This window comes from Siphateles boraxobius, unplaced genomic scaffold (genome assembly GCF_051911475.1).
Source record: "Siphateles boraxobius isolate OS27281-9 unplaced genomic scaffold, OSU_SipBor_1 66, whole genome shotgun sequence".
In the NCBI taxonomy this organism is placed as follows: Eukaryota; Metazoa; Chordata; class Actinopteri; order Cypriniformes; family Leuciscidae; genus Siphateles; species Siphateles boraxobius.
This window is the reverse complement of record NW_027509193.1, coordinates 25,508,088-25,531,093: the sequence shown is the minus strand read 5'-3', so window position 1 is coordinate 25,531,093 and position 23,006 is coordinate 25,508,088. Positions and strand designations below refer to the sequence as shown.

At 36.9% G+C, this 23,006-nt stretch overlaps 2 protein-coding genes across 5 annotated transcripts; both read left to right on the top strand.

The window, feature by feature from the left end:
- The first annotated feature begins 19 nt into the window (after positions 1 to 19).
- On the top strand, positions 20 to 8,464 carry top3a (DNA topoisomerase III alpha). The gene is made up of 19 exons (XM_077213270.1): positions 20 to 663; positions 792 to 851; positions 944 to 1,017; positions 1,111 to 1,186; positions 1,265 to 1,373; positions 1,777 to 1,920; positions 2,015 to 2,185; positions 2,279 to 2,382; positions 2,552 to 2,626; positions 3,411 to 3,493; positions 3,748 to 3,955; positions 4,770 to 4,955; positions 5,040 to 5,169; positions 5,260 to 5,373; positions 5,492 to 5,657; positions 5,763 to 5,909; positions 6,024 to 6,146; positions 6,601 to 7,328; positions 8,117 to 8,464. Exons 1-19 carry the CDS (start codon positions 493 to 495, stop codon positions 8,269 to 8,271), a joined length of 3,024 nt encoding a protein of 1,007 aa, XP_077069385.1. The 5' UTR covers positions 20 to 492; the 3' UTR covers positions 8,272 to 8,464.
- Positions 8,465 to 9,145: 681 nt separating this feature from the next.
- Positions 9,146 to 22,777, top strand: flii (FLII actin remodeling protein). 4 transcript variants are annotated; one of them, XR_013196828.1, is made up of 32 exons: positions 9,267 to 9,479; positions 11,139 to 11,249; positions 11,372 to 11,443; positions 12,093 to 12,173; positions 12,356 to 12,441; positions 13,477 to 13,638; positions 13,786 to 13,889; positions 13,993 to 14,168; positions 14,362 to 14,519; positions 14,620 to 14,704; positions 15,154 to 15,301; positions 15,458 to 15,591; positions 15,682 to 15,894; positions 16,037 to 16,216; positions 16,307 to 16,389; positions 16,481 to 16,555; positions 16,635 to 16,718; positions 16,798 to 16,969; positions 17,055 to 17,159; positions 17,286 to 17,477; positions 17,584 to 17,772; positions 17,895 to 18,034; positions 18,321 to 18,528; positions 19,171 to 19,325; positions 19,421 to 19,481; positions 19,598 to 19,726; positions 19,806 to 19,912; positions 20,856 to 20,961; positions 21,208 to 21,273; positions 21,372 to 21,520; positions 21,680 to 21,720; positions 21,997 to 22,777. XR_013196828.1 is itself a non-coding variant. In XM_077213269.1 (31 exons), exons 1-30 carry the CDS (start codon positions 9,417 to 9,419, stop codon positions 21,504 to 21,506), a joined length of 3,780 nt encoding a protein of 1,259 aa, XP_077069384.1. In that variant the 5' UTR covers positions 9,267 to 9,416; the 3' UTR covers positions 21,507 to 21,520; positions 21,680 to 22,777. The 4 variants fall into 4 exon arrangements, 2 of the variants coding, with proteins under 2 accessions (XP_077069383.1, XP_077069384.1); XR_013196827.1 differs by having other exon boundaries at positions 21,372 to 21,720; XM_077213269.1 differs by having other exon boundaries at positions 21,680 to 22,777.
- The last annotated feature ends 229 nt before the right edge of the window (positions 22,778 to 23,006 follow it).

The window sequence follows — 23,006 nt, the reverse complement described above, 5'->3', positions numbered from 1 at the left end:
AGGTACTAACTAGGTTTTTGACACACAGACAGGGCATTTGTTATGATGACGCGCTTTGTGGTTGTTCGAGGGGAGACATTTGATTATTCGTGTCGAATGACAAGACTCGTTCTTAAAACTCTGGAAATTATTTAAATTCACTTATTTATTTATTTATTTATTTATTTAGTTAGTTGGTTTATGACATTTCGTTGGGGAAATACACATACAGCCATACGGCATTCTAACATATTGCTTTACGGTATTTTTACGACAATTCTCGTCAGGCGCCTGCATTGGAAGTTTTTGGAATTGATTCATCTGCTGTTATACTGCTGCATTATACTTTTACAGATGTGTTTTCAAAACTTTGAGTTTACACTGATATATCTTATCTCAGTTATATTATAATTGTCAGTTTTTTTTACTATGCTAGTTAGCAAGCAAGCTCAGCTGCTGTTAATGTGGTGTAATGTCGAGTGTACTGTGATCATGCGCTGCTAGATCACAGTTATGAAAGTTTTGCTTAGATCTTTGAGTGTGACAATTTACAGTCAACTTTGTAGGCAAATATCTGTAAACATGATAAGACGCACTCAGATTAAGAAAGTGCTTTGTGTTGCCGAGAAAAACGACGCTGCTAAGGGCATTGCAGAAATTATGTCAAATGGGAGATCGAGAAGAGTGAGTGCAGACTGTTGTACAAGTTATCTTGATCTGTAATGTCAAATGTGATTGTAATCATCAAAAGAGTTGTTACTTTTATTTGTTAGGATGGTCGTCATTGTTAATGAATCTGGTTTCCTTTACAGAGAGAAGGCTACTCTGTCTACAACAAAATATATGAGTATGAATACAACCTGTTTGGCCAAGTAAGTACTTTTTTTGGTTTATCACAGAAAAAAAAAAAGATTGTAAAACATATAGTCTTTATGTGCTGATCATGATGTTTATTTCTTCATAGAATGTAACTGTAAACATGACATCAGTATCAGGGCATCTCTTGGGTCTCGAATTCAAAGCTCCTTTTCAGAAATGGTAATATATATATGTATAATATAATAATAACAATAACTAACCTAATAACTAACTTTAGTTTATTCAAACTTTATTATGTGGTATGTTTCACAGGCATAGTTGTAATCCAGTCCTGTTGTTTGATGCTGAGGTGGAAAAGTACTGCCCTGAAAACTTTATACCGATCAAGGTACTCATTTCCATTCCTTCCATTTAGAATATGAGCTTGTATTTTATATTGCAAAAACTATGTATTTACATTATCCAGAGGACTTTGGAGAAAGAAGTAAGACAGTGTCAAGCGCTGGTCATTTGGACTGATTGTGACCGGGAAGGAGAGAATATCGGATTTGAGATCATTAATGTCTGTAAAGCAGGTAAGTTTAGTGTATCATGTACTGGTGCTGTATATTTCTTACAACTTTTTAAAGTCGGCATGAAACAGAAGTTGTGATAGACTTTTCTTGCCTATTGTGAAGTACATCCAAATAAGAAAAAAATGTAGGGCGGGACTCATCGGATGGTTGTGGTTTGCTATTCCTGTGATGTAATGTGAGTGACCTGTTGTCCTGCCCTCACGCCAGTAAACATGTCATCTGTGAAGAGATTTATTATTTGATTAAAGATTACGAGGTTACAGGAAAATAAAAAAATACTAATAATGTTGTACACAGAATCATGGATAAATCATAATAAATATTGCTATATTCTATTAAAAGTAAGAATAAACAATTTTGATTTCACAGTGACTTTAACTTCCTGTGAAATCTTTCAATTTAGTGAAGCCAAACATTCAGGTCTTCCGTGCACGGTTCTCTGAGATCACCCCAAACTCCATAAGAAGAGCCTGTGAGACCCTCACTGAGCCGAATATCAACATCAGTGATGCTGTGGATGTGAGACAGGAGCTTGATCTCCGCATCGGTAGGCATTTTAAAATATCATAGAACATTATCACAAACTACTTTGTTTAAGACGAAATCTAATGTGTTTACTTATGTACATTATGTTCCTTCAGGGGCATCGTTCACCAGGTTCCAGACATTACGCTTGCAGAAGATATTCCCAGAATCTCTCTCCGATCAGCTCATCAGTTATGGCAGCTGTCAGTTCCCAACCCTTGGCTTTGTAGTAGAGCGGTTTAAAGCAATTCAAGCCTTCGTCCCTGAAACTTTCTTTAAAATCAAAGGTACTCTGATGTTTTAATTTTCACAGTTCACATTTAATATTGATGAACAAAATGCATCAAGTGCTTTCTCACATACACTTTATTGTCTGTTAGTTGTCCATGAGCCTAACGAAGAGGAATCAGTAGAATTCAGCTGGAAAAGACATCGTCTTTTCAATCACACAGCGTGCCTTGTGCTGTATCAGATGTGCATGGAGGTCTGCGCTTCTGTTTAATCTCTTAAAAAGGATTTTTAAATGCATATCAAGAATATATACTGTTTTAATTTTTTCTTCATTGAAATTATGCATTACACATATGTAAGATGTGTGTGTCATTTTTCTGTCATCATAAGTTTCCTGTGCTTGGCTTTAATCTTTTCTTTAGGATCCGATGGCGAAAGTGATATCTGTAACAAGCAAACCAAAAAGCAAATGGCGACCTTTACCCCTTGACACTGTGGTGAGTAAATGAGAACATGTCTCTTGAAAGTTTTTTCATCGAAATTCAGACTGGAAATATGGACAATAGTATGTGGACACACACACATGACTGTTCAAAAGTTTACAGATAACAGAAATACAGTAAAAACAAATATTGTGAATAATTTACAATTTAAAATAACTTTAAAAAAAAAAGTTTTTAATCTATATTAAAATGTAATTTATTCCTGTGATGTCAAAGCTGAATTTTCAGCATCATCACCCCAGTCCTTCAGTGTCACATGATCCTTAAGAAATCATTCTGATATGATGATTTGCTGCTCAAGAAACATTTATTATTATAATCAATTTGGTTATTTTTGTGGAAAACGTGATGCATTTTTCAGGATACTTTAATGAATAGACAGTTCAAAAGAACAACATTTATTTGGAATATAAATCTTTTTGTAACATTATAAATTTACTGTCACTTTTTATAAATGTATTGCTTCCTTTATGCATCTAAGTATTTATTTTCTTTTAAAATAATCGTACTAACCCTAAGCTTTTGAATGATCGTGTACTTTTTGTTATACAGCTACCGACAAGTTGATCAATATTAACAAATTTGACTTTTACAACATTGTACACAATTGTCATTAGCTACTAAAGTTTTTTTCAAAGTGCAATTTCTTGAGTGACTTGTGCCCAAAATGATGCACAAATGAGTAGTGCTGTTGCATGAGTTGAGTTCAATTAATAACTGAAACATGGAGATAAAAAATGTAGCATGTATGATAATGCCTGCTTATTTTTTTGGTTAGGAACTTGAAAAACTGTCTTCAAGGAAATTGAGGATAAGTGCCAAAGAAACCATGAAAACTGCAGAAAAGCTGTACACTCAAGGGTATGTTATTGGTTATTTCATCCATCCATATATCTGTGGTCTACAGCAGTGTTTTCCACCTACCAGAATGTTTTCAACGTCTCCCTATTCAACAACACACTAAAAATCTGATGAGTTGAAACAGGTGTTTTAATTAGTGAGACATCTAAAACATTCTGGTAGGTGGGTCCCGAGGACTGGGTTTAAGAAACAATGGTCTACTACAGCATGTCAGTCGTGCCGCTTCACAAATCAGCCTGTCTGTTTCCTTCCAGGTTTATCAGTTATCCTCGCACTGAGACCAACATGTTTCCTCAGAACCTGAACCTTACCCTGCTGGTTGAGCAACAGACACAAGATAATGAATGGGGAAATTTTGCTCAGCGCATTTTGGAAAGCGGTGGGCCCACACCTCGAAATGGAAACAAATCAGATCAGGCCCATCCCCCCATTCACCCCACCAAATACACCAACAGTTTACAGGTGAGCAACCTAGGCCCGACGCCTGGATGGGGCAATTTGTACCCCCTCCACTCCGAAAACACGATTGACTTTTAACCCTTTGACGCGTACGATCACACCGGTGTGTATAGAATGTTCAGTGCTTCACGTCAACAACTGCTAACTTCAAATGTGTTTCGTGTGTTTCGCTGAGCCAGAGACGGACACTCTCAGTGCTTTTCATATCACAACCTATCAGTGTTTTCAAACACAAAATGCTTATTTTTCGTTTCAGACATTTAAATACTCATAAGTACTACCAAAAAAAATTATATATTTATAGTTTGTTAAATACACACTGATGTTTTTGGAAGCCGCAATAACAATACATTTAAATATAATTTGATGACATGTTTTATTAATATCAGATACACATTGTTTTGCATTTGTTTACATTGTTTACTTTATTCTTCTACCAGTTCGCTGGCAACTTTTATGTATTTCAGGAGAATTGGATATGTGATGTAAATCCGACTGATCCGATTCTCTGAATGGCAGCGCAAACTAACATGGCGTCACCCATCGTGCGTTATATATCAGCTAACATGATCATTATAAAGGTTTATGAATATTTTGAATACAAAAGGAATAAATAAAATAAAAGCAATACATCTGTCATACAGATAGCCCCCTCCCCTCGATACGGGATGCCCTCCCTCAAGAATGATCAATTCCCCCTTTCATGTGTCCTGGCGCCGGCTCTAGTGCAACCTCTCTGTTAGAACCATCATATGCAGCTGCAAGTAGCTAGAAATGTACACAATGGCAATGTTTAATTATTTTTCTTTTTTTGAAGGGTAATGAAAAGCGGCTATATGAGTTCATTGTACGTCACTTCCTGGCCTGTTGCTCCAAAGATGCTCAGGGTCAAGAGGTGACGGTTGAAATTGAAATAGCTGAAGAGAGATTCTCTGCTAGTGGATTGACGATCATCGCACGCAATTATCTGGAAGTGTACCCTTATGACAAGTGGTACAATAAGGTGATTACTACAAAAAGCATAACACATTTTATAGCTGAAGATATTGAGTTTTATTTTTATGCCTTATGCATTTTTTTTGCACAGGTAATTCCATTATATAGGCCTGATACCACGTTCCAGCCCACAGCGATTGAGATGGTGGAAGGACAGACCAGTCCACCACAGCTTCTGACAGAGGCTGATTTGATATCGCTCATGGAGAAGCATGGCATTGGTACTGAAACATATCGGTCAAGTTTTGTACCTTAAATATTTGACATCATTGTTGAAAAAGCGTGGCACTCAGCTTGAGTCGCTGTTGCAGGTACCGATGCAACACATGCTGAACACATTGAGACCATAAAGAGTCGCATGTACGTGGGGCTGACGGCTGACCAGAGGTTCCTTCCTGGAGAACTCGGCATGGGTCTTGTTGAAGGTAACGAAATTAACATATTAGTGGATACATGCAAAACTAAATTAAACATTTAAAATAGCATGATAGAGGCAGTTCAATCTCTGTGATTGGTTTGAAATTAAGTGTCGCATTGTTTCAGGGTATAACTCTATGGGGTATGAAATGTCTAAACCAGACCTGAGAGCGGAGCTTGAGGCGGATCTTAAACTTGTGTCAGAGGGCCAGAAGGACAAAGCTTCTGTCCTCAGTTATCATATGGCAAAATACAAGGCTGTTTTTATTGAATCCGTGAGGAAGGCAAAGAAGTGAGTCTGAATGTAGCATCACTTATTTCAATTTCAGTTACACTGCAAATTACATTTCTACATACAAATTTGTTTTGTTTGTAACTGTTGTCATATTGCGTGCAGATTGGATGAAGCCTTGTCCAATTATCTGGGCCCGGCTCAGGAGATTACCGAAGAGGAACAAGGAGAGATGGAGATGCCATTACCAGTGCGAAAGTGTCCTCAGTGTAACTGTGACATGGTGCTAAAGAGGAAGAAAGACAGCACAGGGTGAGACAACATCATGGGTTAATCTAACAGTTTGGGTTTTCAGGTTGAATCTGAAATGGAAATGTTGTTTGTTTACTCCTTTTCTGATCATCCTTTTTATATCACTCTGTGCAGGATGTTTCTTTCATGTATGGGATATCCAGCTTGTAAAGCAGCCGTGTGGTTTCCAGACACAGTTCTGGAGGTCAGCAGAGACGAGAGCATCTGTTCAACGTGCCGTCCACATCCGGTCCATATGTAAGGAATGTGGTTCTTATGCTGCTTTGTAATCATTTTAATATTGCAGAGCAGTTACACTACCTTTAAAAGTTTGGGGTCAGTAAAATAAATAAACAAATAAAATAAATGTTTTTTTGAGCAGCAAATCAGCATATTGGAATGATTTCTGAAGGATCATGTATGATCCTTGACATGATCCATGCCATGAATTGACAACAAACAATATATTTATAAATAAACATTACCCTTCATTAATAAACGCTGTAAAAATTGTTGTTGCTTGTTAGTTCACGATTCATACGGCATTAACTAATCTTAAGAAAATTAACCTTATTTTAAAGTGTTAATGTTTGTGTGTGGAAATTTGTGCTAATAAACCATGGAAAATAAGACCAGTACCATGTATTAAGAACGTTAATAATGTTTATTTTTTTAATACTGACTCTTGTTTTATTCATAACATCTTTGACAGGCTGAAGTTTAAATTCAAGAGAGGAAGTTTGCCACCTATGATGCCCCTTGAATTTGTGGGCTGCATTGGAGGATGTGATGAGACTCTCAGAGAGGTCTTGAACTTAAAATATCTTAGAGGAGGAGGAGATTCTGGCTCTTGTCCTAATAACAGCTCTGGGTCAAATCAGCATCATGTACCTCGAACCAACTCAGCACCTCTGTCCAGGGTGGAGAACGTGAGACCTCCTGCACCCAGACCCCGAGCCGACAGCAACCGTCCCCCAGCCAGTCTGCCACCTCCTCGGGGAGCACAACCACCAGCTTCATTCCAGGGCGGTGCCATTGTGTGTAACTGTGGTCAGGATGCCATTCTTCTCACTGTACGCAAAGAGGGTCCCAACCAAGGCCGTCAGTTTTACAAGTGTAACACAGGGGATTGTAAATTCTTCCTGTGGGCTGACCAGCCGACTGAGCAGGGAGCGCCTGAAGGAAACAGAGGACCCCTGAGTCAGAACTTTCAACCTTCCAGGCCCTCAAATGGCTTTGGGAACATGCCTCAGCAGAGGCAAAACAACAGAGAATCTGCAGGTGATGAAGGTGAAACCATGTGTAACTGTAATGAGCCTGCAGTTACCAGGACTGTCATGAAAGATGGGCCAAACAAGGGCCGAATGTTCCACACCTGTGGGAAACCACGTGATCAGCAGTGTGGGTTCTTCCTGTGGGCAAATGAAAATGTGGCTCCAGGTATAACACCAGTCTATCATGCTTTTAAACTGAAAATACTGTCTATACATAGGCAAAATATAATTGGAATATCTTGATCATTCTTACATAGACTGTCATTCGAAAGTTTGGGGTCAGTGAGATTTTTTTTAAAGGAAATTAATATTTTTATTCTCCAAAGACATAAAATTAAGCAAAAGTAGCAGTTACAAAACATTTCTATTTCAAAAAAAATTCTGTTCTTTTGTACTTTCTATCCATATAAAAAGTCCTGAAAAACAATGTATGACAGTTTTCACAATAATGATAAGCAGCACAACTGTTTTCAACATTGATAATGATAATAAGAAGATCTGTTCCTTGAGCAGCAAATCATCAAAGATTTCTAAAGGATCATTTGACACTGAAAACTGTAATGATTTTGAAAATTCAGCTTTGCATCACAGAAATAAATTACATTTTAAAATAGATACTAATATAAAACAGTTATTTTAACTGGTAATATTTCACAATATTACTGTTTAACTACTTTTGATCAAATAAATGTAGCTTTAAGAGCATAAGAGACTTTCAAGAACATTAAACAATCTTACGAACCCCAAACTTTTGAACAGTATTTTACTTAAGCATCCCAGCAAACTCCTAATCAGGTGTGACATTTTTTTAAGGCATTTTATCATTTGCTTGGTTTCTTTCTCTCGGATTGCCTTTGATTGTTTTGTATTGTTCTACTTTTCATTTGGGAATAATTTCTTCAATATTGTCTTTTGTTGTTCATAATTAATTTAAATTTCCTCTCACTTTTTCAGCCACAGGTTTTTCTGGAGGAAATGGTGGTAAACATCCTGGGAACAAAAAGGCCAGCACTGCCTCAAACAAGCCTCCCACAGCCAAAAGACCAAGAACCTGTGGAATATGTCATGAGCCGGGTCATACCCGGGTCACCTGTCCTCAGGGCCAGTAAAAAAAAATAGTTCCTCCAATTTTTGTAAAATACATATGTAAATGAAATTAATGTTGTCTGATGTATAATTAATGTTTTTTTATGTGTACATAATAAATTGTATTGTGTAAAATAAAGTTGTTTTAAAGTAAAACATAATTTTTTGTGCATAGTCATGTATTTTTAATGAATAAAATGTTTACATGACCTACAATATGTTACACAGTCATTTATACAAATGTATCTCTAGAAAAGGGCAAATTTATACTATAAAAATGTATATTACAAATGTGTAAAATATTATTTGAAATATTAATATTTAATATTCCAATGTGGAATATTTTCTACACTGTTACATTTAAAAAAAAAATCTACTCACAATAGTTCTGTTCTGTTAGATGTATTTTATGCTCATTTTAATATTTTTATTATATAGATCATGCTTTTATTCATTTAAATATTTTTTTTACTCAAATACATTGATTAATTTTTTTTCCACTGTTTTTCTTTAAACTTTTCCACTGACTCCCAAGCACTGGGGGTCCCAGGCAGGGGCGTCGTCAGCAATTTTGGGCATTATGAAAGAATATGAGGTTGGGCCCCCTACCGCAACCATTCCATTAATAAAATCAATCTCTGGGGCCCCAAAAGTTCGTGGGCCCTTAGAATCGTCCTAACTTTCACCCCCGACTGAGGACTCCAGTTTGAAAACCACTCTGCTAAATGCATACATGTAATGTAAATGCAGTATGGACTCTGTAGTAAAATATACTACTCCAGACCTCCAAAAACAAGAAAAAATACCACAAATGGCCTGAACAACTGGGGATGTTGTGATGGGGCCCTAGATGTAATATGAGGGCCCCTCCCTATAATTCTCCCATGTCCTGTAAATGGCACTGCAAATGATTCAGAAATGAATCAGTGTGTTATGAATCAACATTTAATAAATGCAAGAGGGTGTAGTTTACCACGCATTTGGCGGGTTTAAGTAACAGTTGTTCTTTTATAGAAACAGAAATAACTTTTTAAGTGAGTGGCCGGTAACGCTGAGCAGTTATCGTGGGCTGTACCATGTGAGCGGGGGGCGGGGGAGCGAGTGTTTGTTCCACCAGCCGCTGCCGAACTGAAATAGGCTGCGACTGCTGCCATATCCTGAATTAGACATGGCCGCGACCGGAGTTCTCCCCTTTATCAGGGGAGTAGACCTGAGTGGGAATGACTTTAAGGTGAGAGTTCTGATTCAATACGTACTATAGGTACGGCATATTGTTAATAAATCATTCAGTCAAACGAGGAGAGCGATGTATGTTAGTTAGCGTGTCAAAACGGGTTAAGACTGTGAGCTAGCAGTGCTAACTGTGCTAGCTTAGAAGAACACTGGGCGTTAGCTCGCGACTTGTCAAAATTTGTTGCGGTCAATCAAGTGGCGTGACAGGCAGGGGAAATAACTAGAAGTTTGTTTGCAGTTCAGCTGTGCTGGTTGACAGTAATACGTATAGCCTCAAGAAATGAACTGTGCTGCGGTTGACAGTCTTTCAATTGGTCGTTAATAGCTTCTATTAGATGGAGCATATATCATGAATATGAATCTAAAAGGAAGATTTTGTTATTTAAATCACGTGTAAGTTAATTACAATAGTCTTTTACATGGGTTCCTTAAGCAGTAGTATTACCCAGCCTCTCAAGTGTGTGAGTTTACGTGAGTAAATTTGTGATGATGCTCTGAGTCTTTGTCTTATATAAAGCCACTTCAGTCAGATCTGCTCATATCGAGATGATTGTGTGAGCAGTTTACTGTTTTCTATCTCAAAGTGGGGTCTTGGGGACCCCCAGGGGCCTCAAGAGAGTGCTAGGGGGTCTATGCAACTGTTTAGAGAGAAGTATAAGACAAATAAAATATAGATTAAAATAAGTAAAGGATAGATTAAAATAAATACATATTATAATTAGGGGTGCACGATATATCAGCCACCATATTGGTATCTTGGTATCGGCCAATATATGTTAATTTTAAATGTTATTATCAGCCGATAAGTAAATTTGGATGATATATTAAAGCCGATATATAATGGATTATTTCCTTAAGCTGAGACACTTCAGATGCGCACTGTTAGCCATGATGGTTTTGGATTGTTTGAAAAATGAATGGAATCACTTCAAAAACTAAAATATAGTTAAGTGCAACAGGTGCAGCGCAAGTCTGTCATATAGGATTAGGATACGTAAAATTATAATGAGAACATTATAATGGTGTGCTTGGTACATGGCTTTTAATGGTGAGACTTTTTTTTAAATCAGGCTCTCAAAAATGACAAAAAAAATTGGATTTCGATTTATCGGCCAATATATCGGTTAGGATATCGGCTTTCAAATATAAAGTATTATCTGTTATTATATCGGCCAACATCTGTGCATCCCTACTAACAATACAGTACTATAATAAGTAGAAACAATACAACAACTGTAACTTAATGGAAACTAAATATTTCCAAATAATTATTAAAATGATTTTATTTCACAGTACACATTGGGTCTTTATACAAGAAACTATATAGATGCCTTTCAAATTTTAGAATCGGTCTCTCGCATAAGGATGATCGGATTTGGGGCTCTGTGGTCTCTAAAAAATTGATAAACCCGGTTCTGGCTCATGCTTATGTTGTTGCCATAGCAAACGCACCAAGTTTTTTTTCTGTCCTGAAATGACTTAATTGTACCAGGTTTATTTTGTTTTAGATCAAATTGAGGCATCAGACTGATTTCTTTGGGAAATGACATCAGTGTAGCAGATCCCTCAGAAACTGCGAACTCACTAATGCAGAAACTGACTCATATGACTCGTGATGGTCTGATTTAAGACTTTGTATCTCTTGTGTTAAACACAGGGGGGTTATTTTCCTGAGCATGTCAAGTCTATGAGTAGCTTGCGATGGCTGAAGCTGAACAGAACGGGGCTTTGCTATCTTCCAGAGGAACTGGCCTCCCTACAGAAACTGGTGATTATGTATTGCACAGCTGAGTCACAATTTCATATTTTGCAACTAGGCTTTGTCAACTTACTAATATTCATTCTCTGGTCTTTTTTCCCCCTTTTTTTTGCCCTTTTGTGTGAAATCAGGAACATTTGTCCGTGAGTCACAACAGCCTCACAACACTGCATGGAGAATTGTCAAGTCTTCCCAACCTGAGGGTAAATATGATCGACCATATTGCGAAATACTTGACATGTTCCCTACTAGCGTTTCACATAAGTATATAAATATTTTTGTAACTGTTTACATGCACTACCGTTCAAAAGTTTGGTGTCAACGTTTTTTTAAAAGAAATTACTACTTTTATTCAGCAAGGGTGCATTAACTTAATTTAAAGTGACAGTAAAGGCATTTAAGTCACAAAAGATTTATATTTCATGTAAATACTGTTCTTTTAAACTTTCTATTCATCAAAAAATGCTGAAAAAAAAAACGATCACAGTTTCCAAATATTAATCAGCACAGATTTTTTTAACACTGATAATAATAATAATAAATGTTTCTTGAGCATAATTTCCACAGTATTACTGTTATACTGTATTTTTGGTTAAATAAATGCTACCCTGGTGTGCACATTCTTTCAAAAAAGAAATTTTTACTGACTCAAAAACTTTTGAACGGTAGTCTATGTACTTAAAATTACTTTTGTCAATAAATACCGCATGAATTTCAATTTTTTTTTTTTTTTTATTGAAGGAGAAAGGGAAAACAATACAACAATAACAAACGATAATGAATTTCAATTTTATTGTAAATATTTACATTGCTCAGACTAGCCTTTAATCTGCTCTTGTTGTTTTGCTGTAGGCAGTTGTGGCCAGAGGAAACAGCCTAAAGAACTCTGGTGTTCCTGATGATATTTTTCAGCTGGATGATCTTTCTGTGCTGGTATGTAGGGAATTACTTTGTGTTTATTTCTCAGTTAAGTTATATGTCTCAGTTAAGTGCAAAATTACAGGCATGATTTAAATTTATGTAAGCAGGATTGTGTTTTGATTAGTGAAACTATGCAAATTTGTCATCATTTGTGTGCTGTAATGATGGTGTGTATTGTTGCCTCCTCTATTAAGGATCTGAGCTACAACCAACTATCTGAAATCCCTCGGGACTTGGAGAACTCCAGAAACATGTTGGTCTTAAACCTCAGTCACAATAGGTACGTTCTGTATCTGTCTGTTTTAACCCAAGTTCTTGGAATTAAAGAATAATTATCTATCATGAAAATGGACTTTAAACATTTTAGGATTTTATATTGTGATCTGTTACCGTGGTATTTTGGAAGATGTCTTGTGTGATGATTTGGGGATGTACAAGGGTTAGTTCACCCAAATATGAAAATTATCCCATGCTATAAGCCAGTGACCATATTATGGATTATGGCCTTATGGATTACTTTTATGATGGATGGATGGATGAGCTTTTTTGGGCTTGAAAATCTAAGTTGCTATTCACTCCCATTATAAAGCTTGGAAGAGCCAGGATATTTTTAATATTACTCCAATTGTGTTTGGCTGAAAGAAGAAAGTCAAATACACCTATGGCTTGAGGGTGAGTAAATTATGGGATAATTTAAATTTTTGGGTCAACTAGCACTTTAAGGATGCATTTAGACTAGACTGGACTTGTGGTAGATGTGCTACTGATGGAATGGAAAAGAACACATGGATCTTGGGATATGTTTGTAAAAGTTGAACTATTTTTAGTTTGAGCTAAGCTTGAGGATTTTCCACAATGATATTTGAAGGCTCCGTGACTTTTCCAGTTGTTTGTGATTTTAGTGGATAGGGATTAACATTTTTTTTTACTCAATTTCTACCCAATAAAATATTTTAGAATTTGGCATGAGTATAAAAATGTTCCTTTATTCTAAAAATGCTTCTGGAGTAATTAAATTTAATTAATTTACATGACTTAGAGATAAAATCACACTTATTATATTAATATTTTTCAAGAGCCCCAATTTGAGAACCACTAATCTATATGTCTGTTTAATACATATGTACATGGACTCGCAATTTTAAAAAAAATAGTGCAGATCGAACTCGCTTTATCATTTACCCCCATCCCTCCCTAAATTATACAGGGATCAAAGTGCACATCCTATTTTTGTTGTCACAATGGTTTTGACCATGAATTTCTGTGAACATAAATGTTAGACTGAAACAGTTCTCTGATGTTTGCTTTCTCACAGCATTGATAACATACCGAATCAGCTGTTCATCAACCTCTCTGACCTGCTGTACCTGGACCTCAGTAACAATAATTTGGACAGTCTGCCTCCTCAGATGAGACGCTTGGTCCATTTGCAGACCCTGATACTCAATAACAATTTGCTTATGCACGCACAGCTGAGGTAAGATGGGTGGTTTTTATGGTTTCATTTCCATCTATGCCATAAAGAAGGATGCATTCATTTCAGATGACATCATTGGGTTATCAACATTGCCTCTGATAAACTCTGACTCCAATCTGTCTCACTTGTATGCCTTTGTCGTAACAGGCAGTTACCGGCTATGGTAGCTCTTCAGACCCTCCATTTAAGGAACACACAGCGTACTCAAAATAATATGCCCACGAGTCTGGAGGGCCTCACTAATCTAGCAGGTAGAGATCTAGCGGTGTTACTGCTCTCTCTGTAAAATAAACATCAGTGTCTCTAATTGTTGTTGTTCCTTGAATAATTAATCTTTTGTGGATTTTTGTGTAGATGTGGACCTGTCCTGCAATGATCTGACTCGGGTACCAGAATGCTTGTACTCGCTGGCTAATCTCAAACGGCTAAATCTGAGCAGCAATCAGATATCTGAACTGTCACTGTGTATAGATCAGTGGACCAAACTCGAGACGCTCAACCTTTCTAGGAATCAGCTCACATCTCTGCCTGTAAGTCCCTCTTTGCCAAATGAAGTAAAACAGAGGAACTTATCGGTTATCAGAAGTTGTTTGGCTTTAAAAGTGCTTTTAAAAGTGCTTCATCACATTAATAATGTTGTCATTCAGATTATATTTGATACATTTGAAATTTGCTTGCCACTAATCTTGTTTCTTCTTTTTCCCTGTTTGGTGTGATGTGCAGTCTGCCATTTGCAAGCTGTCCAAGCTGAAAAAGCTGTATGTGAACTCGAATAAAATAGATTTTGATGGACTTCCATCTGGTGTGGGAAAATTGTCCAACCTGGTTGAATTTATGGCCGCAAATAATAATTTGGAGCTTGTTCCAGAGGGGCTGTGCAGGTGAGAACAGACACAGTTTATTAGTGGTTAGATATAATTATAAAACTAATGTATATCCTATAGATGATGGTAAATTATGTGGCTTTTTGATTTTGCTCAGGTGTGGAAAATTGAAGAAGCTGGTCTTGAACAAGAACCGGCTTGTGACATTACCAGAGGCCATCCATTTCCTTACTGACCTGGAGGTAAGAACTCTTTAATGAAGAAATATCTATAAACATATCCTGAAAAATGAAGTTTTTACAAAAATAATTAAGCAGCACAAATGTTTTCAACATTGATAATAAGAAGTGTTTCTTGAGCAGCAAAGCAGATTAGAATGATTTCCAAAAATTCGGCTTTGTAATCACAGAAATAAATTACATGGATATTAAAATAAAAAAGTTAATAAAGTTAATAAATTTGCTGAATATGACTGTTTGCTGTGTAACTTTATTTTTTTTTTCAAGTTCGTGCAGCCCTAAGATACTTTTTTCAAATCCATAAAAAAAATCTTACCAGGCCCAAAGTTTTGAACACTAGTGTATGTTTTTATGTACTTATTCAAAAGACTAAAGCAACAAATACTCATGCATATGTTAAACCAGTTAATAATTGTTGATTAAAGTTGTCTTTTGTGACGTTGATGTTTTAGGTATTGGATGTTCGAGAGAATCCAAATCTAGTCATGCCCCCTAAACCAGTAGACAGGACAGCTGAGTGGTACAACATAGACTTTTCGTTGCAGAACCAGCTGCGACTTGCTGGTGCGTCTCCAGCCACTGTGGCAGCAGCTGGTGGAGGTACAATATGCTTTTTTTCCTCTAAGAGTTATGTTATTGAAATTATGACCTATTCCAAACTAAACCTTATTGGCTGAAGATGCTGAGTTTGAAGTAACAAAACTGAAAATATGACTGTAATACAGCTCAAAGTGCAACTTATTGTGTGTTATACAGGAAATAGTCCTAGAGATCATATGGCCAGGAAGATGAGGCTAAGGAGACGCAAGGACTCGGCCCAGGATGATCAGGCTAAACAGGTGCTGAAGGGAATGTCAGATGTGGCTCAGGAGAAGAACAAATCCATTGAGGTGAGGGAACAGCAGAGCTATAATGTTGGAGCCATTATATTGGTACATGTCCAAACCTATCTGGTCTTCACATGCCTCTTGGTCTTTTAGGAGAATGGAGACATGAAATACTCTGACCTGAAAACCAAACGCTGGGACAAGAACCTAGAGAAACCTCAGCTAGATTACTCAGAGTTCTTCTTGGAGGATGTGGGGCAGATCCCTGGTGTTACGATTTGGCAGATAGAAAACTTTGTACCCATGCTGGTGGACGAGGCTTTCCATGGGAAGTTCTATGAAGCAGACTGTTACATTATTCTTAAGGTCAGCCCTGTAAAAAAATTCTAAGCATCATCATGTTTATTAAAGTACTATAGTTTAAATATTGTTTCTTTAATTTGTAAGATCTTCTGCTCCCACTCTGCATCCACTCTTTCAATTAATGTATTGTAATGCACTTTTACAGACGTTCTTAGATGACAACGGAGCCCTGAACTGGCATATCTATTACTGGATCGGGCAAGAAGCTACGCTTGATAAGAAAGCCGGCTCTGCTATCCATGCTGTCAATCTCCGTAATTATTTGGGTGCTGAGTGCAGGACAATCCGAGAGGAGATGGGAGATGAGAGTGAAGAATTCACTGCGGTCAGTAAAGCAAATGCCATTACCTGTGCAAAATGATGTAATGCTGCATTATCAGCATATGCTTAGCTATATTTTTTTGCACTGTTTTAGGTGTTCGACAATGAGATTTCTTACATTGAGGGTGGAACTTCTAGTGGATTTTTCACCGTAGAGGACACGCAATACCCGACCAGGTGCCCCGCCAAAAACAACACCCAGGACTGCCTCTATACCTCACCCCTGATCTGACTCACACTAATCCTGTTTGTTTTGTGGTTTGGGCAGGTTGTACAGGGTTTATGGGAAAAAGAACATCAGATTAGAATCTGTGCCTCTGAAAGCATCCTCACTGGACCCACGGTGAGTTTTGTGTGGCATTTGCTCTATGTATGTTGATAAGAGGGACTGATCTGATAGTTGTTTTTCTTTCTGTTTAAAGATTTGTCTTTTTGTTGGACACTGGTCTTGAATTATTTATTTGGAGAGGAGCAAATGCAACACTTGGTGGTACTACAAAAGCAAGGTAATATATACAAAAAATTAAGCTGTTTTTCCCCTTTTCTGTTTGTTCAGATTTGTAATAGTCCCCATACTATTTACAGGTTATTTGCTGAAAAGATTAACAAAAATGAGCGAAAAAGCAAAGCAGAGATTTCGACTTTGATGCAGAATCATGAACCTCCGGAATTCTGGGAAAAGCTTGGGGGACAGCCGGAAGAAATCAAGAAACATGTCCCAGATGACTTCACTCCTGTCCGACCCAAGCTCTATAAGGTCAGGGAATGGTCTATGGTTTGTTGTGCATTCCTTTCTAAAACCACCACGGTCTAAAATATTTTGTACTTTCTTGTTCTGTTAGGTTGGCTTGGGCTTGGGATACCTTGAACTTCCTCAGATCAACTACAAACTGTCTGTGGAGCACAAGGACAAGCTCAAACTAGATGTGGTTCCAGAGCACAGACTGGTAATGTCATTTCAATAATGATGGTAGCAGCAAAAAATTCTAGGAAAAATGTTTATTACCATTCAAAATTTGGGGTCCATAATCATGCCTGAATACACTAACTGGTGGAATATTTTCTCGTTATAGGTACAAGGTCTTTTGGACACTAAAGGTGTCTACATCTTAGATTGCTGGTCAGATGTCTTCATTTGGATTGGCCGTAAGTCCCCACGTCTTGTGAGGGCAGCTGCTTTGAAACTGGGCCAAGAGGTGTGCAGTATGCTTCATCGGCCAAAACATGCCGTGGTCATCCGTAATCTGGAGGGCACGGAGGGACAGGTAAAATTGACAAAATAAGAGATTAAAAAACGTTTTGCCTTTATTTAAAGATACTCTATTAAATGAAACATCACTCTCTGTTCTAATTCCATGTTGCGCTCAACAGGTCTTTAAATCCAAGTTCAAGAATTGGGATGACGTGTTGAAGGTGGATTATACCAGGAACGCAGAGAGTGTGAAACAAAATGTGGGCTTGTCTGGAAAGGTGAAGAAGGATGCAGAGCAGAAAGACCAAATGAAAGCTGATCTAACGGCTCTGTTCCTGCCTAGACAGCCAGCCATGCCTCTCACAGAGGTGAGACCTGAACTAACAGCTCATTAATGCCAACTTTTCAGTTTTAGGATGTCCTGAGTAGTTCTGTCAAAATTCTATAAAATGTAAAGTGTGCCTTTGTGGGTTTGTTGTAAACCTGATAGGCGGAGCAGATGATGGAGGAGTGGAATGAGGATTTGGACGGCATGGAGGGCTTCGTTCTAGAGGGGAAGAAGTTTGCCCGTTTACCAGAGGAGGAATTTGGTCACTTTAACACTCAGGATTGCTACGTATTTCTATGCAGGTTGGTCAGAGGGCTTCACTAAAATTAACTGCAGAAAATTGCAGCCAGGTTGTGATGGCACTTAATTCTCAGTTGGACAGAGTTCTGATAAACTTGGTGAAATCTTCAGAAAAAAAAGACACACCCTTTCTATTAAGTTTCATCCTCAGTGCTCCGTATACATTTACTGATTTTTTTTCGAACTAATAATAACTGTTATATCTATAACTAAATTCACTATTACTGTCTTAGATACTTATAACTTTCATCTTTCATTGTAATGATGTGATATTTGTGTCTGTCTCAGGTACTGGGTGCCAGTGGAGTATGAGGATGATCAGGAGAAAAAAAAAGAGAAAGGAGAAGAGGGAGATGATGAGGACAAACAGCCTGAGGAAGACTTCCAGTGTGTGGTTTACTTCTGGCAGGGCCGTGAGGCCTCCAACATGGGCTGGTTGACCTTCACTTTCAGCCTGCAGAAGAAGTTTGAGAGCTTGTTCCCAGGCAAATTGGAGGTACTGCATGCTAACATAGTTAATTAAATGGATCCATTATTTAATTGATCTCATATTTCATCTTCATTGTGTTGTAGTGACTCTTATTGCCTTGACCTCACATCGTCGCTGTTGCTGTTTTCGTTGCTGTCGCTGTTTTGTATCTCCAAAAACGCTACTTTTCAGGAAATGGAAAAAACACTGCATTTTTAAAATAATTAAACACAGGTTATAAAGTTTACTGTAGCTATGTGGGGGCTTGGGATGAGATCCGTAAGAAATTAGTCCGACACACAAGAGCTTTTTAAGGACAAAAACCTGTCAAATGTCTTGAGTTACAATATTTGAGAGAATTTTTGAGGTGTGGTAACTAGTTCAAGAGGAATAATTGACTCCGGGCCGTTGAATTATTGAAAAATAATGCACACCCGAGTTGTAACGGAAACTTTGCTTTGCGTCGTGATCGCATTATCACCTCGGTGTGCATTATTTTTCGAATAATTCAATGGCCTGTCGTCAATTATTCCTTACACACACACACAAACGGTGTTCATTCATGATCAAGGTGGGGTGGGGTAATGATGTTTGACCGACAGTTTGAGGATCCAATGAAGTTACTGGACTGTTATTTTAAGGAGATGTCATATCTCGTGCACATTTCAGGTTGTGAGGATGACCCAGCAACAGGAGAATCTCAAGTTCTTGTCACACTTCAAGAGAAAGTTCATCATCCACAAAGGCAAGAGGAAGCTAAAAGTGGACAGTGTGCAGCCAAGCTTATACCATATCAGGACAAATGGAAGTGCACTATGCACCAGGTAATGTATAAAATTTATGTACAGGAAGTATTTTTTCATCAGCTATTTCTAAACTCTAAGAAATGAACATGTGTGGTGTTTCTGTTGTGTTCTAGGACTATTCAAATAGCCACAGATTCCAGTAACCTCAACTCTGAATTCTGCTTCATACTGAAGGTAAACTGGCATTTGATGTACCTGTTCATGTATTATAAATCATCAATAATAGCAAAGGAATCAAGATTAACATTTGCTGTGGTTTATTAATGGTTAATAACTCAAATATTACTTAGGTGCCATTTGAAAGTACAGACAACCAGGGAATAGTTTACACCTGGGTTGGCCGAGCAGCAGACCCTGATGAAGCTAAACTGGCAGAGGACATCATGAACACCATGTTTGATGACACTTACAGCAAACAGGTTCATTCCAGCTATGAAAATCAAAAACATGCTCACTACATCATCTATTTTTCTTAAACAATTTTTTCATTTTCTTTAGGTGATAAATGAAGGAGAAGAGCCAGAAAATTTCTTCTGGGTTGGCATTGGCTCACAGAAGCCATACGATGAAGATGCAGAGTACATGAAATACGCTAGACTGTTTAGGTGAGCATTTTGTTTCAGAAAAGTTATTTAAATACAAGTTTGGGGTCTTTTTTTATCTTTCTTTTTTTTTTTTTAAGAAAACTTGCAAGTATGCATTTTTTTTAACCAAAAGTGATAGTAAAGACATTTTATAATGTTAAAGTACCCCTGTAGTCAATAAATGTAATCTCTTAAAATTCATCTTTGATCACCAAAAAGAGATATTTAAATGTTTTTTCGTGTGAAAAAATTTCTTCATGCCTTCATTTCAAACCGCGTTTTTGAGACTGTTTTTAGATCACTGCAGTTTTAAAGAGAAAATACTCATAAATGGTGTTGATTTATGAATTTGCACATGGTTTGTCTATAAGGATTTTAATAACACCACATAGACATATAAACAACATTAAAATCTTGTTTTTCACCACAGGAGGACTTTAAAATAATATTTCAAAAACTTTTGAACTTTCTGTTCATCAAAGAAAAAAATGTATCATGGTTTTCACAAAAATATTAAACTGTTTTCAACATTAATGTTGATGATAATAAATATTTCTTTAGCTGCAAATCATCATATTAGAATGATTTCTGAAGGATCATGTGACACTGAAGTCTGGAGTAATGATACTGAAAATTCAGCTTTACATCACAGGAATAAATCACATTAAGATATATTAAAATAGAAAACTTACTTTAAATTGTAATATTTCTCAATTATACTGTTTTTACAGTATTTATCAAATTAATGCAACCTTGCTGAGCATAAGAGACTTCTTTCAAACACATTAAAAACTCTCATCGACCCCAAACTTTTGAATGGTAGTGTATGTATGATATTTTAAATTAAATAAATGCAGCTTTGGTGTGCATAGTGACCCTAAACAGTTTTTTCAACAGTTATTTTTATTTATTTATTTTATTTAATAATTTTTGAGGTAATAACGGATTTTATCTCTGATCTCAGGTGCTCAAATGAAAAGGGTTACTTTGCTGTATCAGAGAAGTGCTCAGACTTCTGTCAAGATGACCTGGCTGATGATGACATCATGCTTTTGGACAATGGGAAAGAGGTAGAGCTTCATGCTGGCAGCCGAACAGATTTTAGAATTTGTACCATATGTTAATGTAAAACATCTTGTATAATTTTTCATGCAGTTGTTTTTGTTTTTTTTAATTTATATTTATGCAACTCTTGTATTTTTGTAACTCTGTTTTTGCCATAAAGATAGCCTCAGATGCTGACACTGCATTAAAAAAACACATTACTGCTACTACTACTACTATTTTGTTGAGTTGTTTGTTTGCTTGTTTCACAGGTTTACATGTGGGTCGGCACACAGACAAGCCAGGTGGAGATTAAACTGAGCTTGAAGGCTTGTCAGGTCAGTGACTTATTGAGTGGCAGTTTTATTGTACACTTGGTTTATTGTACACCAGCACTTCCCATGCCTGATTAACATTTGTGTCGCCCTTCAATCAGGTCTATATTCAACACATGAGGTCCAAGGATGCAGAGCACCCGAGAAAACTGCGCCTGGTGCGCAAAGGCAACGAGCCTCACTGTTTTACCCGTTGTTTCCACGCATGGAGCGCCTTCAAGACTGCACCTGCATAAATCAGCCTCTCACGGTGTGTCTGAATACAGAATGAGCATTAGGGTTCAGAAAACCAGACCACTCACAACAGCCCTTCCATTATCAATGTGCACTGCATCACTCTCTTTAAAAAGCTCACACATATATATTTGCTAATTGATGCAATATTAATGAGTTTTATATTTATATGTAGATTTAAAGTCACAGGAAGAGTCTAAATGATACAGCACATAGGTAAGCTTTAAGAGATCGAATGCTGTATTCCTTAAGGGATGGTTTTCAGAAGAACATACCTGTTGAGGGAGAGTCTAAAGTTTTTTAACCATCTAGCTGCACAAGTTTTGTGAATTGTCTGTTTACATTTTCTAAATTCTGCAGCGGTTATTTTAAAGACGACTCTTTATATCATTTGTTTGGGCTACACTTTTCGTGTTTTATTCAGTAGATGCATATCATATATACTGCCAAGACTTTTAGCTATTGAAAGCACAACACCCATGTCTGTTTCAGATCTCACCCTAACGCAATGCTGATTTGGTGCCTCACACCGGATTTTTTTTATTTTTATTGTTTGCCTTTGAATGTTTCATTCCATCAGCTTGACCTGTTTTACTGCTTCACTTTTGGAATGTAGACTCTGATGCCAATGCTGATGGAATAATGAATTGCACAGTTTATGTGGAATGTTATTTCATTTATTACGTGTCAGAATGAGAATTTATGCTTTTATGCCCTTAAACTGCCCAGTACATCCATACTAATGCAGCAGTTAACTGGGTTGAACCCAGCGATTTTAATTAACAAAGCGTTCTGTAATTGCTATGACTGTCAATCTAGTGGTTTAGTGCTACTACGGTTTGGTCTTCACATATCGAGGCTGTTTCAGCTATTTGGCTGACACCATTTCATCCGTCACAGATTGTGCTTTTAAAAAAATAAAATAAAAGGAAAATAAAAGAGAAAAAGTTATGGTCCTGTGTATGGACTACTTTTTTCTAATTTTGAATGTTTGTTGAACTTGGACAGGGAAATTTGTTTAGCCAAGGAAATGAATATTCTTATTTTAATTATGCTTATCAGATTTGTTATGGCTGTCATAAAAGGGATTGGTAAAGGTAAAATAATTTTTTGCAATCGATGGTGAGTTGCCCTGTTTTGTTTCTTGTCACAGCAGCTTTGTTGTCTGCATATATAAATGTATTTCTATGTGTACAAATATTTTCTGCCACTGATTTCACCTGCAAATGCTCTATTTATGTATTTTGTATCGAATAAAGTTTCATTGCACATCTGTATGTCTCTTAAGTATTTGTCATCGCATGCATACATGGTGATTTGCATTAATACTGACAGTTGAATGAATATTAAGTCAATATATATTTCAAAAAATCTTTCATGATTTTATCATTGTTTATGAGCAGAAATTGGCCCAAAAGCTTACGTTAAATTGATGTTATAGTAAATGTGTAATGCATTATATTCTGTATTATTATATTAATGATTTTTTAAATATAATTAAA

Excerpts from the sequence above, each read along its gene's own strand:
- flii (XM_077213268.1), top strand. The coding sequence starts at position 9,417 with ATGGCCGCGACCGGAGTTCTCCCCTTTATCAGGGGAGTAGACCTGAGT. Across the intron at positions 17,160-17,285 it reads TGGTTCCAGAGCACAGACTG|GTACAAGGTCTTTTGGACAC; the intron begins GTAATGTCATTT and ends TTCTCGTTATAG. Across the intron at positions 19,913-20,855 it reads AAATACGCTAGACTGTTTAG|GTGCTCAAATGAAAAGGGTT; the intron begins GTGAGCATTTTG and ends CTCTGATCTCAG.
- top3a (XM_077213270.1), top strand. The coding sequence starts at position 493 with ATGAAAGTTTTGCTTAGATCTTTGAGTGTGACAATTTACAGTCAACTT. Across the intron at positions 1,374-1,776 it reads CATTAATGTCTGTAAAGCAG|TGAAGCCAAACATTCAGGTC; the intron begins GTAAGTTTAGTG and ends CTTTCAATTTAG. Across the intron at positions 7,329-8,116 it reads AAATGAAAATGTGGCTCCAG|CCACAGGTTTTTCTGGAGGA; the intron begins GTATAACACCAG and ends TCACTTTTTCAG.